General features: G+C 31.3%; 2 protein-coding genes across 2 annotated transcripts in view; both read right to left on the reverse strand.

Annotated features, from left to right (window-relative positions):
* The window catches only part of LOC143629552 (superoxide dismutase [Cu-Zn]-like), a 115,840-nt gene that overhangs the window by 23,988 nt on the left and 72,987 nt on the right, over window positions 1-18,865 (reverse strand). The gene's annotated exons all lie outside the window — the stretch shown is intronic.
* LOC143629539 (acyl carrier protein 1, chloroplastic-like) lies at window positions 1,399-4,048 on the reverse strand. The gene is made up of 4 exons (XM_077098780.1): window positions 3,904-4,048; window positions 2,850-2,960; window positions 2,378-2,500; window positions 1,399-1,659 (listed from the first exon to the last, which is right to left on the reverse strand). The coding sequence occupies exons 1-4, from the start codon at window positions 3,964-3,966 to the stop codon at window positions 1,528-1,530; spliced, it is 429 nt and encodes a 142-aa protein (XP_076954895.1). The 5' UTR covers window positions 3,967-4,048; the 3' UTR covers window positions 1,399-1,527.

The following is an 18,865-nucleotide window of genomic DNA, read 5'->3' on the forward strand; positions in this document are numbered from 1 at the left end:
CAGAAACCGCCATTGACTTTTAAACCTTGATATGGGCTGTCTGCAGTGATTAGACGGACACCAACTTTTGAGCTATTTTTCATTCTTAACCCTTAAGTTACACTTTAGATTAATTACCATTTGGTCCCTTGACTTAGAAAGTATCAAAACGAAGGTCTGAACGTTATCTTTACGCATCTTTACAGATATTATACCTTGGCCTATTTAACTTTTAAGGTTCGTCAAAATTGGCTCGCAATTTTCAGGATGTTACAATTTCCATACTTTCGTGCCATTTTTCATCAATTATTTGGGACTGAAATTAAGTTTCCAATAATTTTCCTGCATAGACCTAATATTGCCTAAACTTATTTGTGACTGAAACTTAGTCTCAAATAATGATAGCGACTGATTATTAGTCCCTCATGCTACTCTCTTAAAAATCAGTCCCCAATACAATAAGTAATTGATAAATCAGTTCCAACTACTAGGTATTCGAAGCTGATATATTAGTCACTAAATGATTGAACTGATGATGATTATGCAACAGTCACTAATGTCCGTCGGTTAGTGGAGACTATATATTAGTCCTTAATTACTTCATCAACAAATATATTTAGAGACTGAAAATCAATCCCAAAAAAGATACATTACATTAATTATGAGACTGCTTTTTAGCTCCTAACATTTTTTTGTTAATGTAGAATTTGCGCCAAACAAACAGAGACTAAGAATCAGTTCTTGATATTTCCATATGTAAAATACTGAATATCAAAATTCGATATGTGTTGGAAATATTAAGAACTGATTTTCAGTTTCCAGTTAGTGTCTCACCAAAACCTTATATTGACATATTTGTGACTAAAATTTTGTCTCCAATAGTGTAAGTGACTAATTATCATTCGCCTACATCAGTCGCATAAAAATCAGTCCTCCAATAAATCAAGCTCAGATACTATACATTCGAGACTGATACGTCAGTCCCTAAAAGTTCAGTAGTTTCTAGTGGTGAATATTGTTTTTTTTGTTTTTTTTATAGTGATTCATCAATAAGAGATGGAAGTAGAGCTAATATCAACTCAAGCCAGCTAGTTTCTTGGGGGGTTACCTTTTCCGAATTTGATGACTTTGTAGGCTTGTACAAACATCAAAGAGCAAGTAACAAAAAAAAGTCATTTGTGGCAAGATTCATAGCAAAAACACATATGAGTAACAATTTGACTTATGTAACCGAACATCTGCCGACAAATATAATCACCACATTATATCTTATTCGTGTTTTAGAAACGCGAACGAAAATGTACGCGAAACAATACCTCATGAAAATAATATAAAACTAATTATTACCAACACGGATGTTATTCTATAAAACTTTTAAGTGAAACATGTAATTCACTAGACACATGAATTGCTAAGAAATGACGCACAAAAACAAATTATTATACCATACTTGTTTAATTCTCACATCCTTACAACCCACATTAACTTGTGAAGATTTTGGTTTAATTTATAAAAGATCCAATATCTATTCTCCCTCAATTCTGACTTCTAAACTTTTTCGTTCTTCGCAACGAGCTTTTCAATCAGATCCGCTGCATCCTGAACAGTCGCGATGCTCTGAGCACTTTCTTCCTCCACACTAATTCCAAATTCTTCTTCGAGTCCCATCACAATCTCAACCTGAATACAACCATCATACAGATCATATGGTTTGGGTCAACCCGAACCGACTGTTTCAATCCAAACAATTGACTGCCTATTTTGACATGTCATACAATCAACCCGTTTTTACACTTCTAGAATTAATTTGCAACCGAATTAATTGTCATAACCGAACAAAAACACCAAACCACGGTTTGGTTTTATGTTTTTTTCCAAAACCAAATTTTCAGTTTTGCAGGTACCGGTAAGAGTAAGGAGATAACCAAAGTAACCGCACCGATTTGTAAAAACCACACCAAACCCGTAAAAACTGACTTTTGTTACTAGAATTTATGGTTTATAAATGGCGTTGCCCTAAGTATTTAGGCCCAAATATTGAATAATCAATTAACTATTATTAATGAACGGAAAAAAAAAGTAGGCCCAGAGTTTCATGCCGAAATTCATTACTATGGGTTTTTTTTCAAGCTCAAATTAATAAAATGGAAAAACCAAAACTGAATCAAAGCATTAATTGTGAAAAGCAAAAGCAAATGGTCTTCAAAAACTCGAAAACCAAATTTTCGGGTTTTGGTTGGGACTGTACCCAAAACCGATCCAAACCCTTGGAGTCTTGGACCCAACCAGAAGACTAATTGCATGAATGCCTGCATGTTTTGACATGCCACAGAGCCCACCCATTTTCCAACCTCGAATAAATTGTCGGTTTTGCTATACTAATAAACAATAAACAGACCGTATCAAGAGAATCAGCTCCAAGTGAAGCAAACTTAGATTCCCCGGTTACAGCAGTGTTTTCTGGTACGGCCAATTGTTTCCTTACGATGTTACAGACCTTGTCCACTGTCTCTGGTGTCGCCTGCCAAAACATTAAACAATAATGTGATATATATTGTGTTAATAGATAGAATTAAAATATATATATAACAATTACAGAATTACATAAATAAAATAATTATAATTATAAATATAGATAAAAGCAAAAGTTTGTGCCACAAAAGATTTTTTAAGGCAATTATTTTGGCCTTTTATATAATTACTTTCAAAGATTATTCAATCTTTCTATTTGATTCAATGGCTTTGGTCAACTATCTCAAGTCTAACTAATAACAATCGAAAGTAAAATTTGATTTTATCAATATAGCTATTAACTACCACCATTTAACTTTAAAATCTGACAATCCCAAACCAAAAATTAGAACATATACCGCGCAGGAAACCCTGAATCGTGATGGGGCAGAACTCAATTTAAGAGAATGGAAGGATTTCCTATTGACAGCGAGCGATACGGCATTGAAATTAGAAGCCCGGGTAAGTGTCTGCCATCAAAAATTCAAATTAATAAGAAACAAAAAGGAAATCACCCAACAAATTTCTTATTTCAGAAAGTAAAATTGCAGATTCAACAGCAGGGTTTAAGAAACTATTATATGGAAATGAAACAAACAAATCATAATATAAAGAAAAAATTAATACGTTAACAATTTCGAAATAGACTAATGTGTACGGTAGCCAAGCTTAAACGAGCCCAAGCCTGACTTTTATTGTGGCTCGTTTAATAACAAACTTAAGCATAAACTTTTTTAGTTTTTTCATATAAATACATGTAGAATACATCCCAATGCAAAAATACAATTTTGTAAAAAATATTCTTTAACCTTTATTTAACTGTCCTTTAATAAAAAATTATTAAGACGGCATTCACATGTGTTTATATGTAAAAGTTTTAAAAAATAATGTAAAAATGTTCTTTTGCATGTAAAAATGAGTTTTCATTAGTTTTTTTTATACATATAAAGGCATGATTCCAGTTCCTCACGCTTTTGTTCCTTACTTTTTTGTGGTTACTTTTGAACCTAGATCATGTGTGTGTGAATAATTACGAGAGAATATATAAATAAAACAAGTAAATAACTAATAAATAATATATGAGCTGAGCTTTGAATAAATAAATAAATAAAAACGAGCCCCGCGCCAAGCTCGAGCTTTAGAGACATAGCTCTACGCAAACACAAGCCGATCTCTGGCTCGACACCCCTACTAAACCATCAACATCTGGAATATAGGTGGAATTACGTTACGATCAAATTAACTATTCATCAGAAACCCAATTTTGATCAAAATAATAATAGTAAAAAATTCCCCAAATCGAATTGGGTAAAAACAAAATAAAATTAGAATCAACAACATAAAATCGAAGCTATTTATATTTCCAATGGAAATGAAAACAAACAAGATGATGGTACAAAAGATAGTTTAAACCTGATTGGGTTTGTGGGATGAAAGAGAGGGCATGAATATTGATGCTGATGCGATGGAAGCCATTGATGATGATGATGAGAAAGTGAAGGAGGACTGGAAGGATATGAAGGAAGGAGGACGAAGAGCAGGAAGAGTGTGAATAATATTATATCGAAAAAGTTGGCAGGAGTTTGGAAATGTAGTAATTAGTTCACCAATATTAATTAATTAATTATTTTCATTTTCACCCTAGTACGTTGTAGTAATCGTTAATTCTTAATCCAACCATGCTTTTAACTACTTCACTTTTGTTAATTATTTGAATTCAAATTGAACTTGATTTTGTTTGATCCACAAAATTACCAATGCTCAAGAGCTTGATACTTCATTGCATGCTAAATCACTAATATAAGAAATATTCTACCAAGTTTATGTATATATATATATTGAGATTCAAGTAATAGTTTTTATCAATGTACGATCGAGTTTATCAAAACTTTGGTTACCTTCTCTATGGGGGGTCACTAGTTCGGGTCTCATTTATGTAAAAATGGTTTATACAAACAACGGCTTTATCATGATGACGGTGGGTTTCTCCTGAAATTGTTGCGGATCATGTGATCAACACTATCCGAAATCACGGTTCAGTATAATTTCTAGAATTATGTTTAGTATAAAAAAAATTAATTATGTGAATTCAAAAGTAATAAAAATTGTATTATTCTCTTTAAAATAAAATGATTGCTAGGAAATAAACGAGTTAGGTTGACTGAAGCAATAATAAAAGTTAATTATTTAATTATTTGCATGTCTATTTATGAATTTTGTGATTTCATAAGGTTTGGCAAGCGGCAGCACACATGTAGACATAGCTGCTCCTTTTTTATTGTTGTAGAAAATGGAATGAGAAAAACAAACTTTAGTTAGGTGTGACAAACTACAAGTTTAATTATTAGCAATCTTTACTTGAATGGTCCTTCACCGGGCAACTACATATCACTCATATCCTTTTACCTTCTAAGCGGGTACCCGTAACCCATGCAATGTGACGGGAACACACACGGTAGGGATGATAAGCTCGAGCCCAACGATTATACCTGAATCATCTGGGAAGGGTATACATGAAACCCGACGGATAATGAAATTAGTTTTTAATAAATTCATGGTTATGGGACGGGTATGAGATTTGGTAACCAACCCGATTACTTAAAATCACTTACACGTTTACCCGAATCACATGCCTAAGAACTTTAATTGTTATTTCTAGACAGAAATACAAATTTTGTCTTTTAAACATACCTGATTTAGGAATCAGGTCCTTTACGAATCTTTAAATGCAATGTTTATTTGATTTTCGTCCTTTAAGCTAAATGTCATCCAATTCCTCTGTTAAGTTGATGCACATTAGTAACATGTGAGGGTTTTTTGGTCTTTTAACATGTCTATTATGCCTCCTCTCTCTCTCTCTCTCTCTCTCTCTCTCTCTCTCTCTCTCTCAAACCACGATAAACACCAGATCAATCACACCCAAATATCTTTAACATGTCTGCATGTTACTCGCGTGCATCAACTTAACGGAGTAATTGGATGACAGTTAGCTTAAATGACGAAAATAAAATAAACATAGCATGTAAAGGACACCGTCTGAAAATAATTATTTTAAAGTATCTAATTCGTAAATCAAGTATGCTTAAAGAACAAAATTTGTCTTATTTCTATTTTAGTTTAGTCATTATCTTAGGGTCTGTTTGGTATAGGGTAATGGAATTGACAATGGAATGGAATGGACGTGGTAATTGAATGGAGAAAGGAATGAAATGAGTTATTATCATTCCAATGAAATGTTTGGTTGCCACATGGGAATTAAATGAATCATTACTTTGTATTGTTGGTAGGTAAGAAAAAAATAAAAAAATAAAATTAAAATGGTAGTGAGTGGTGGTGACAGCGGTGGCGGTAACGGTGGAGGTGGTGGCGGCAGTAACAATGGAGGTGATGGTGGACAGCGGGTGTGATGGTGGGGCGATGATTGATGGATACGGCGGGCGGCGGTGGGTGGATGGCACTAATGGCGATGGTTTGTGGAGGTGGACGCCGATGGTGGTGATTGGTGACAGTGGCGGCGGCGGTGGGCAGCGGTGACGGTGGGCGGCATGTGTGATGGTGGGGCAAAAACGTACATCAAAACACGACCCAAGTACTAAAAAAATCAGGTTCTAATCCCATAAGGGTTATTCTTCATTTTTAATTTTGATGACGTTTTGGCCCAAACCAAACTTATACTTTTTTTGAATCGGCCTAATCGCATTTTACCAATCATGTCTATTTTGACTTTTCGAGTATGTACACATGTCCATTTATCGAATTTGTACCTGTAATCTTTTGGTGCACACATGTCTAATAGATCAACAACTCCATAATAAAAACATGGGAAACCATTGAAACTTTGACAAAGTGATCTTTGGAAGTTTCCATGACCTCGCTGTTTTATTTAAGCGAAAGTCCATGTCTGTTATTGAAGAGCCCTCAAAGTCGATAACAGTTGCAATCACACTACAACTAAAAGATCAAAATTTTAAAACAAAAGGGAAACCCCAATTCAGGTCAACATAAGAAAAGAAAGTCAACCGTACAACTAAAAGATCAAAACTTTAAAACAAAAGGGAAGAACAAACCCTTAGAAACTCAAGCTAAACATATGCCAAATTTAATTTTTCATCACAAAAGCTAAAAAACTGAATTAAATAGAATCACATGAAAATTAAGAAGTAATCGGGTAAAGAAAAGTGTTCAATAACATCTAATCTATTACTCGAATTACCATAAACAGAAAAGTAAAAAATATCAACCATCAAATAGTGTTACGGTTTGAGACAACCGTCAATCTCCCAATAACACAAGAGAAGAAGAGAAAATACACCTAAAATAATAATTCTTTTCTTATTCTTTTTTTCAAACAAAGATTAGAATATATAGAAAAACTAAAGACATAATAATTGAAAAATTAGGAAACCTAATTATAATAGAACAAGAAAACTAAATAAAAGATTATATTAAACTTAAATTATATTTATGGTCATATCAAATAGGGTGGCGCAAAGACAACTAACCTCACCAGCATCTAACAAACACTCAAATAGGTACGCTACATTTAAGATTTTTTTTTTCTTATTTTTGTGATTATAGTGAACCTCCTAAACTGGTCAATGCATATGGCATCATTCTTAATCCAAAGTGCTTTTTTTTTTCCTTGAACACACAGTAATGATTTCTCTGCATATCTCATCTCAATAATCAAATTGTTCTCACATCATATAAGGAAATACTACCTTCTTCTATCAATGTGCAGAAGCACACTGACATGTACTGCCAAGGATATATATCATAAAAAATTCATAGCAACATAACCAATATAACATGAAAAACATGATATAACCAAATTATTATAGCGTGTCATGGCATAAAATAATCAAAAGCACATTTTAATAAACTACATTTCTATGACTTGGTAATGAACACTAGATTATCAAAGCTTTAGTGTTTATAAAACTTTCAGTCTTTTTGATTAATGCCGATCAGTTCTTCATGTAAGTAATAGAAAACATGAATAAAAATAAACCTATAATTATATGTGTACCTGTTATGGCATGGAGAGTAGCAACCACATCGGAGAAGGTTGTAGACGACATAGTTGTCAGCTTGATCGAGTTCCCCTTTAGGATGTATAGTTAAGGATGGTGTTAGGGTTCTTGAGAGGAACCCGAGTTAGGAGAGATGAGACACATAAAAATTGTATGTGAAATTTGGTTATGATGTTAATATATTCTCTCTCTATATATACCTAAGGGGAAACCTTTTATTAGTTAGTAAGGTTAATATGACCCATCAACAATTACCAAACATTAATATATAATAAGGTATAATTAATAATTTGATCTATTATAATATTAATGATTATAATAGCTACATATAAATATATAATTATATATATATTCTTATATTCTCCCACTTGGCCGAGTAATCATTTATTATGAGTATTAGATATGCCTAATCAGGAGTTAACACTCATTTTAGCTTTAAACTTAAACTGGAGCAGAGAAATACGGTCATTGAATTGAACATCAGCTCAAGACCTCAATTAATCATACTACAGTCCTTATTTAAAACCTAATTAGTTATGATCAAAATTTTCAAGTAAGCCCTTCAAACGTTTGATTTGTATAATAATTTGTCTATATGTCATTATGCATGCAGAACATATTATGAGACATAAAAAATCAAAATTGATGAGGAAAATTAATAATTAATCATTCATAGTACGACATGCAATTCTACGTGGTCATCAATAAACCCCTCATAATTATAAGAACTTTCATACTACTTATGGGTAATAGACCTTTAGTTATAGTATCCTTAAGCATATCATGAATGTATTCGATATGAAATTTAGATTCCTTAATTCGTTGATAAACGAATAATTAATCTCATATCAAAATTTAATGCAGCGCATCTCGGATTGTTACTGTTTAAGAAAACATGGTAGCTGACTTTATCACAATAAATCTTCAATATATAATTTATATGGAGTTAATAAAATTATGAATCCACTAATAAATTTTCAACAACATTTATTGCTAATTGCGTTGTGATTAATCAACACATTATTCATTATAACTTAGATTGTTGTTATCAGTTCATTATGACTCCTTTATGAGATAGATTTATCTGCTGACATAAGAATATGTCCCGAAAATTATATTTTCTTATCTCTGAATATGACAAAGTTTAGAGTAATCTAACGGTTTAAATTCTCACTTCTTCTTTTAGATTATAGTCTTTCGTTTCTTTCAAAGGTATTTTAATACTCTTTTAAACGCTTCACATTAATCTAGATATATCTAGTGTGTTGCAATTTTGAGTAATATCTGAACGAGTATAGACTTGAACTTATATAAGGCTTCTACTTAATGAAGCATGAGAAAAAATCTATGTGTTCCTATTATCCTCTAAAGTAGAGCACTATTACTTGTTACATGCTTAAGGAATAATATCTCTGAGATCTATAATATCAAAGTATGTGTGAACAATGCTTTGACTTATATAACATATACTTGTCAGAAGAATGTCATCTATATAAGGACAAGTTTGTTTTTAGTTGCTCCCACTCATCTTGAGGTAGGTACATCAATCCACTTGGTTTTTGATGAAAATAATTGTATAAAGATTTCATCACATTTTGAAGTTTGCATTAGACCATGTATGGATTTTATTAACTTACAGACTAAATGTTCTTTGACCTTCAGTTTATAACTTTTAGGTTGTTTTATGAACATATAAATATGAAAGCCGGTTGTTAGGGAAAGTTGTTTTAATATTAATCTAATATAGCTCTTAACTATTAGAAGCTACTAGAACAATAATGATCCTTAAAGAAATCTTTGTAATATAGGTTAAAAGATTCTTTGATGATTTATTCCGTCGTATATATAACCTTTAACAATCAATTGTGCTTCTATATGTCTTAACGTTTGTGTTATGATTTAATTTAGTTATGAGCACCATTAGGTGTTTCATCCAAATCTCAAACGTTATTTTGACTTATGAAGTTATTTGCTTATAATAGCTTTAAAAGATTGATTGATATTAATGGTTTAATTAAAAGGGGTTGTAACATCCTACTTTCGATAAGAAATAATAAAATAAATTTCGTTATTTTATAGTTTGTCGTTTATCGATTTAGATAAGTAAACTATAGAAGGCGGGCTTGGAATTTAGAAGATGGAATAAAAGATGGAATGGGCCTTAGGTCCATGGGCTTAAGAGAGTATAAATACCCCTTAAACCCTAAACCTTTCCATTTTTATTCATCTCTACACCATAGCCTACCCCATAAAAAACACACACAAACACTATCCTATGACCCGAGTCAAGATCCGAAGGCGAAAACCCGAGATTATTGGTGCTAGAACATTGAGACGAACCAAAACAACATCAAGACTAGCTCGAGTTCGTAAACCGACTCGTTTAAGGTACGTTTATCTCTAGAACTTGTTCCTTGGGTTCGGATTCATGTAAGTAAATCCTAGATCTATATGAATATGATGAAAGCGAATCAAACGAACTAATCCACAGAGAAATCCATTAACATTTGATAGGTTAATCGATTGTTGCGATGAGCCGTATGTATGTATCAATCAAAACACCCTTTAAACATGAATGTTTGGCCGATTTGACACTTAGGGTTTGTAGGCGCTCGTATTAAGAATCTATTGATACCCTATTCGTGTTATTTCATCAAGAAATGCAGATTAATTGCAAATATGAGGTCTGTTGTCTGTTATTGTTCTTGGCAATTTTGACTTTGACCCCTTAGTCAAAGTCTGGATAAGAGCATATGCTAGTTCGTTATGATGAATGGATTAAGACAACGAATCAAGTGATTCGTTACCCACCCAGTTCGTTATGTTAAGACAACGAATCAAGTTATTCGTTACTTACGCAATTCGTTACGCTGAGGTAACGAACCAGATGACGAACCAGACCATGATAAGATGACGAATCAATAGTTCGTTACTCACCATTCGCTATGATAAGATAACGAACCAGACTAACAAATCAATTAACGAATCAGATCACGAAAGATAACGAATTAGTTAACGAATCGGGCTTAATTCGTTATAGCTCGACCCCAGCCAGAGGCTATGCCCCTTGGACCCCGCTAGGGGCTGCCGCCCCTAGAACCCCACTGCCAGGGGCGCTGCCCCCGGAGCCCCGTTCGTTGAGGGTAATTATTAAACTAGAAACACGATATGGTAGTGATAGTTAAATTGATACGTGTAATTGTTATACAATTAGTCGTGCATAGCTCAAGAAATTAATAATTATAACCGGTGAACATAATCACATTCAGGTGAGTTTTTAGCCCCACTTCCTTGTTATGTTTTCGGGACTATGTGCATACTCGATGTGATTAGTTAATACACTTACCTTAAGTAGTAAGTGTATGTCTTATATGATTTATGTATGAATGAATGCTTAATGATGCATGAACGATCTTTGGATACTGCATGTATCATCAAGAGATAGTTTAAAGATATGATTGATATATATATATAAGAAATATAAATGATGTATGTATGTATGGAAGTTATAATTATGAATGTATAGAAAGGTATGGAAGGTATGGTTAGAAAGGGAACGAACCCTAATAATATCCGTAAATGAAGGGAACGGACCCTAATAATATCCGCGAATGTAGGGGACGAACCCTAATAATATCCGCGAACGTAGGGAACAGACCGTAATAATATCCACGAATGTAGGGAACAGACCCTAATAATATATGCAAATGTTTTAGGATGAGGTATATGCATATGTGTATGTATAAAAAGGAAACAAAGGAAGGTATGATAGTATGAACGTACGAAGGAAGGTAAAGAACTATGTATGTATATGTACCTTTGGGTGCGTATATATGAATGTGTATGTATTGTATGTTACTTGATTAACTAGAACTCACTCAGCGTAGCTGACTTTTAGTATGCATGCATGTGAGTAGAATGAGGCAGCTCGCTTGATGAGGACACATGGCATGGAATTGAAGATACTGGCATCTCAAGGAAATGTTATGATGTTTTTAAAGACTATGGTTTATGTTTAAATAACGATGAATGGTTGTTAAGACAAGATTTGAAGGTTGTGTGATATATACTATCGTTGAAGTTTTATAATCCGCGAAAGTTTTAATTAACTCTGATATTTAGAACGGTGTTTATGAGTAAATCCAACGTCCAAAGTAGGGCACCGGTAACGGGGTCTTACATAGGATCATTAAACTTTCCAACATCCATTTCAACTTTAATTAGGTAGGTTACATAATCATCAATGTCAGTAGGTTTTAAAACCTAGATGGCCTCCTAAGTTGATTATTGGGTAATTTTAAAAATCTCGTTTTTATGGATTAGCTCTTTGTTAGGTTTCTATCAATTTCAGGATTTTCAGTGTGTAAGAGTTGGTGCCGTATGTTGTACAAGAGGTGTAATTGGAGTTAAATTTAGAGTAAAATTTAATGACTCTCTCCCCCTGCCTCTTGTACCTTTGTCAAGTCATTATAAGGACTTTTACTGCTCCCACTGAGCTTAGAAACCTTTAGGAAATTAGCATGCTTAGGGTCAATATTTAAAAACCGATAGATTCTAACAGAGAAACAAGTTAATAATATAAGTTGTTGTAGTTACTCTTGGTGAGGATTAGTTAGTATGAAATCTGAATTTGACGTCTATGCAACAATAAAACTTTTGTAAGAGTAGTAGTAAATTCTAAAGAGATAAGTTTTGATGGAATAGTGTTGTGATGAAGCGGGTGTCTTGTACAAGAGGTGTAATTGAGATAATATCAAGTTTTCACTCCCCACCTCTTGCAAATCTTATAAGTTATGATTGAGACACTAAAGGCCCCCCACTGATTTTTAATCTCTCTAGGAATAATACAAGAGAAGTTTCAATGATATACGTGACGTGGGAATCTGTCATATATATGTTTAAATTGATTTGATTTCATTAACAACCAGATGTCATAATAAACTTAGGGACATATTTAGAAGAAATCGTATTAAGTATATATGATTGGACCTCTTTAAGATCGTGGACCATAGATGACAGATTAGATACAAGTAAATAGCCTTTTAAATGATAAACAATTATGTCTGAATATTCCGTTTGAATAAGTTCCTGGGATGTAAGTGAAATATAACTTCTGATGGACTCACACTTATTTCTTAAACCAAGTAATGTTTAGGGCATCTAACACATGATTTAAAATCACTAGGAATGATATTATGAAAATCACCCTCATCAACCATGTCATGATTTCACATGAAATTTGGTTTTAATGGATGAATTTTATAGGCCTCATTTATCTTTTGTTAACTTTTTATTTGCATGATAACAAAAGTTGTGAAAGTATATAGTATCATCTAGTTCTATTTTATAAATGTTTCAATCCGGATATTGATAACAAATAATATGAGAGTTTAAGGTAAGAGTGACTTTATGTTGGCTATACAAACCTTGTGACTGTCATAATGTAGCTTAAGTATTGATACTAAATTCTGATTAATCTCCAGAATATCTAAGGCAGCATTAAGCGTAATTAGAAGACCATTTTTCATGGTTCTAATAACCTTAACATATAAATTTGTCACTAACACTCATGTTAGTTATTTTTTGATTTCGGGTGAACATATAGAAGTAGACTCAACCAATCATGTGTTAATGAGAATATTAGGTTTAGCAGACTTAAATATCATTTATACAACTATCAGTTTTAGCCAGTTTTTCATTTGAATTATGGATAGTCTTGTAATGCCTATGCCTAATCTAATGACATATATTTGCAATGAGACTTCTCCTTAGAGAACTTAAAGCTGGAAGTAATACTTGTATTTTGTCTATGAACCTTAGAGTTATCCTTTTTAAGTTTTACTGGTGTGAGTTGAATAACATCTTATTTTCAATACTAGGCATTTCTTTTCTTGTACATATGTTGCTGATTAACTCACTCATTTTTCTTTGGTACTTCTGAGTGTTAGTTGATTCTTAAGGCACCAAATTGTCCTATTGAAAATTTTAGTATGTAATGTACTATAAAATTGTACTTATTTTCATGTGTGACCCTTAAATTTATGGGTCATGGTATTGTACATTATGATGTATTCAGGGATACCATTTAACCTTATAGTTAAAATTACGAAGGAATGCATGCATCGTAGGAGTTATTTTGAACAGTCTTAGGAAAAACTAAATCTAGAATAACTCTAGTGATAGCATTTATTTAAATAAGTTCTTGATTATCTAAGAGACATTATGATTGACTCATCCCATTTGTTATGTTCTAGTTTTTTAATAGAATGATTGTTATTAGAAACAGCAATAGGATAGTCATATAATGTCTTAATGGATTATTAAAACTGAGAAGAGCTAAATGTTATTAAAACTCTTTATGATATAAAATTTATATTATATTTTAATATTATAATGGATGATTTGGATGAGAAATTTGTTTATAGAAGAAAATTATAGTGAGTAATATTATGAGATATTAAAATAATACATATTAAAATTTATGATTATTAGATTAATGAATGATCATTCATGTGAGGATCGTTATATTTTATTGAAGATGTGATATGCCTATTATTAACATCAAACTAATAGACTATAATTAAAAGTTATACTTAAAAAAAAAATAAATCACCTTTGGGAAGAATTAAAATTTATTTAAGCATGTGTGCAAAACAATTGTAACACATCACATTTGGGCAGAAGTGAAATAACTATTTTAATTATGCACAGGCTAGTTTTGCTAGATAAAAAATGTAATGCATCACCTTTGGGCAGAAGTGAGACATTTGTATCATGTTATGCAAAAACTAACAAAAGCTTTCAATTAGACTTGAATGATATGGTAAATGTAACACATCACCTTTGGACAGAAGTGATACATCAAAATTCACTCAAGTTAAGCTTTTTATGTTTTGTAAATATTTATAAGATATAATTGTTTACAAAACATTTAATTAGGAACAATTTATAGGAAAATTAGAGTTCTCGGGAAATTAGTTATCGAGACTTTTGAGTTCTTGGGAATTATGAGTTCTCGGGAATTTTAGTGAGCCCGAATTTTAGTGGGTTTTCAAGATTATGAGAGTTTTCGGGTTTTATAAGGTTTTCTAGATTTTGGTAAACCAAAACCATTATAGAAAAAAAAACTGAAATTTAATTTTAAATCCTTAACCCATAAACTATTGTTAGTGCACGGTTTGTGACTGGTAATTTTCAGTTAAAGTATTCAAGGATAAAGTATTCGATAGCTACGGAAAAGGGGGAGTCTGTTAGTTCACGGATTCGGTGTCCATAGCAATCGAATAACTTATAAGTTGTCTAGTGTGTGTATTTAATGTATATTGTAAAATGGGCTATAAATAGGTAGCTCATGCTCATAATTTAGTAGAGAACTTGTACATAGATCTAAATTATCCTCTCCATAAGTTATTATTCTCTCTAATGTATTCTTCCATATCTATCAATAAAGTATATATTTAAAGTATCGATTTAATGTTGATGTATCGTATTAGCGGCTAGATCTTGGTCTCTATGACGTTCTCTCAACTATTTTTAACCCATAAATTATTTTATCCCATCAATTATTTTTAAATCTCATAAACTAATTTATAATATGATGGAATTCGAATTTTAATGAATTATCTTGTTTCCAAATTTAAAAGATTTAATTATAATTATCCGAAATTTGAAATCTTTTATTGATAAAACTCTATTATGTTTCAAAATTTTTAACAGGTAAAAATCAATCAAAAATGGAAACAACATATTTTAATCCTACGATTCATCCAAAATAAGAGTGATTCTTCGGTTTTTATGATGAACATGAAGAACATCTTCGAAGAATCTTTAGTCAGTTTTCTCTGGAATCGAAATCTTAAACATATTTTTAATAGATTTCGAATATATTAGAGTTTTAAATATGAATTTTAGCAATTTTAAACAGTTTTCTTAACAAAACATGAAAACTGAAAAAATTATGATTTTAATCTAAATTCATGTTTTTCGATTTTAATTCTAGATTTTGGGAAAACATTAAAAATTGATTAATCAACATCGCTATGATACCACATGTTGATTAGTTCTTCATGTAAGTAATAGAAAACATGAATAAAAATAAACCTATAGTTATATATGTACCTGTTATAGCATGGAAAGTAGCAACCGCACCGGAGAAGGATGTAGACAACATAGTTGTCAGCTTGATCGAGTTTCCCTCTAGGATGTATAGTTAAGGATGGTGTTAGGGTTCTTTAGAGGAACCCGATTTAGGAGAGAGGAGACACATAAAAATTGTATGTGAAATTTGGTTATGATGTTAATTTATTCTCTCTATATATACATCCAATGTGAAACCCTTTATTAGTTAGTAAGGGTAATATGGCCCATCAACAATTACCAAACTAATATATAATAAGATATAATTAATATTTTGATCTATTATAATATAAATGATTATAATGACTACATATAAATATATAATTATATATTTATTCTTACAATTAATGGAAACATATTATAAAAACACTTACTATATTTTTTATAAAACACCTAACAATGACAAAAATAAACAAACAAACACATACACATTCATGAACCCAACATTTGTATTACCTAGTGAGAGTGCATAACAATTCGATGTCGATATCCCTTTTTATATCATATAAGAAAATTAATACTGCCTTCTTGTATCAATGTGCAGAAACATAGTGACATGTACTGCCATGGATATATAACATAAATAATCCATAACAACATAACCAATAAAACATGAAAAACATAATATAACCAAATTATTATAGCGTGTCATTGTGTAAAATAAACAAAAGCACCTTTAAAAAACTACATTTCTATGACTTGGTAACGAACGCTAGATTATTAAAGCTTAAGTGTTCATAAAACTTTCTGTCTTTTTGATTAATGGAAACATATTATAAAAACACTTACTATATTTTTTTTATAAAACACCTAACAATGACAAAAATAAACAAACAAACACATACACATTCATGAACCCAACATTTGTATTACCTAGTGAGAGTGTATAATAATTCAAGGTCGATAACGCTTTCTAGATCGTAATTATAAAATCCAAATAACTGAGTAATTTCTAAAATGTATCTAGAAATAAGTTGAATTTGTCAAGTTTGAAAACAAATTATCGTTTAATTAGTCAATTATCTTATCAAGAATATTATTGGTGACTTGTAACTTGATTATAAATATCTTTCTTCTTTTTTATCTTCAATTCTTCAACAAATTATCATGTAATTTTCTAATTATTATAACCGACATAACACCAAAACAATATTCGAATACTACGGATGTTGGTGGTACAAGTATATTATACTATGGGTTGCAATAAAAACTAAATAGAAACCTTTCACTACTGTAAATATCATCAAGTTTCTTTGTGAAAAGATTTGTAACTGATAAAGACCAAGTGTGCCACTTTTACCATAGTGTGAATCATTCCCTACTTATCAAAGATTACGACAAAAAGATTAATGTGAACTAGGGTTGGTTCTCAATTTGGTGAAGTACGAAACATAAAATTGCAAATAAAATAACATACCTTCATGATTGGTGAATCCTTAAATGATTGATGGTTGTTCACAATTAAAAATGATAGCTAGATTAAACCCAATTGTATATCCAGATTCTTGAACATCAACTGAAACTGGCTATTAACAATCAGAGGCCAGCTTTGGAAATCAAGGATGAACAATAATATGGTTATAAAATAGCTTACCTTCATGATTCGTTAATCATCAAATTGAATTTGTCCTTCTCATGTGGACTCCATTCTTCAATTAAGGTAGGCAAATTCAGTTCGTTAGATATGAACCATTGATTGTTAAACATCAATTGTGTCACACCCTAACCTAAAGCGAAAATGCCGGGGCGTAAGCTGATTGTTCACGTACAACTCTCAAGGTATATGATGCAATAATTTAAAATGTGACAGTATCTATTAAATTAAATTAAATATTCAAATAATCCAATCTCAAATGACAAAGCATACAATCATAAAAGCCAAAAAAAATAAATTTCAAGTCTTGATAAGTTTCTTCTAACTTAATGCGTCATACAAATCTCCTCCAAAGCTTTCAATCAATTAAATCTAAAACCTGCATCTGCGTATAATATAAAAATTGATTTGCCAACACAATGTTGAGTGAGTAAAACACCAGTTAATTCAGTATAATATAATATGAGAAAATAAGCAGACTGTCCTTAATTCGGTATATAATTAAGCCATAGTATGTAAACAATTCAAACAGATAATAAAGTGTGGGCTAAACCGTTGCCATGCGAATCGGGCATTGGTTACCATGAGTGAGTTTTTGGTGAAACCATTGTCATGCGATCAGATGCCGACCACTACGACAGTCATATGATCATACTAAATGTGAATATGATGGACCTCTCCGAAATGTGATAAAATAAACAAATAATCATGTAACAAGTTAGTCACATAATTGATAGCACACAAGGTTAACAATTGCTAGTGTGAATACTAATAATAAGTAAATAATGTAAATACGCATATGTCCTCAAAAGTTTGGAAAACAAGTAAAAGAAGGGGAGTGATTACTCACTTTAGCAAATAAGCGAAGGAATGAATGAGTGCGAACAAAATACACGTCACGCTTGTCGAGATATATCAACGGAAAATCATATGTAATAATAGGGGTTGCGGCGCAGCTTGTTGCCCGTTTGTCTGCCACTTTATTAAAATCGTTTTATAGTAAATTATATATAAAAACCCTCAAATTGCCAGAAAAATGTAATAATAATGGCTGAGGAATACTACGAATTAATAAATGTATAATATATATTGATAATGATTTGAGATATGAACTGGTATTTAAGAGTTAAAAATTTGCTTAAAGTTTATTCTTTAACGGTCATTATAATTATAATAGAATTAATATATAAATACTTTTACTTAATAAGTATTAAAGTTGTAATAATAAATATATGTAAATATTTATATAAAAAAAATACATTTGTTTAGAAAATATTTAACCAGTAATTATTTTAACATGATAAATAACAAGACATGTTTTAATTATGTTTTTTTTAAAAAAAACCTTTTTAAATCTTTATTAGTTAAACCTTATTAATGTTTAATAGTTATTATATATAAATACATATATATATACATACATACATATACGTATAGTTTTTAACAAGGATTCGAAAAACGACTAGTTACTACGTCGGTTTTAAATGAAATATAAATTAGTTATTATATTTACAATATAGTTTAAGTAATTAAATGTGTTAATCTAATAATTTAAATAAATAATTAACAAAAATAAACTAGAAACGGCCTGGGGGGAATCAAACCCGTCCCC

Source organism: Bidens hawaiensis, unplaced genomic scaffold (genome assembly GCF_021521415.1).
Source record: "Bidens hawaiensis isolate Kalapana, Puna unplaced genomic scaffold, B.hawaiensis_p1.1 tig00005272_1, whole genome shotgun sequence".
Classification (NCBI taxonomy): Eukaryota; Viridiplantae; Streptophyta; class Magnoliopsida; order Asterales; family Asteraceae; genus Bidens; species Bidens hawaiensis.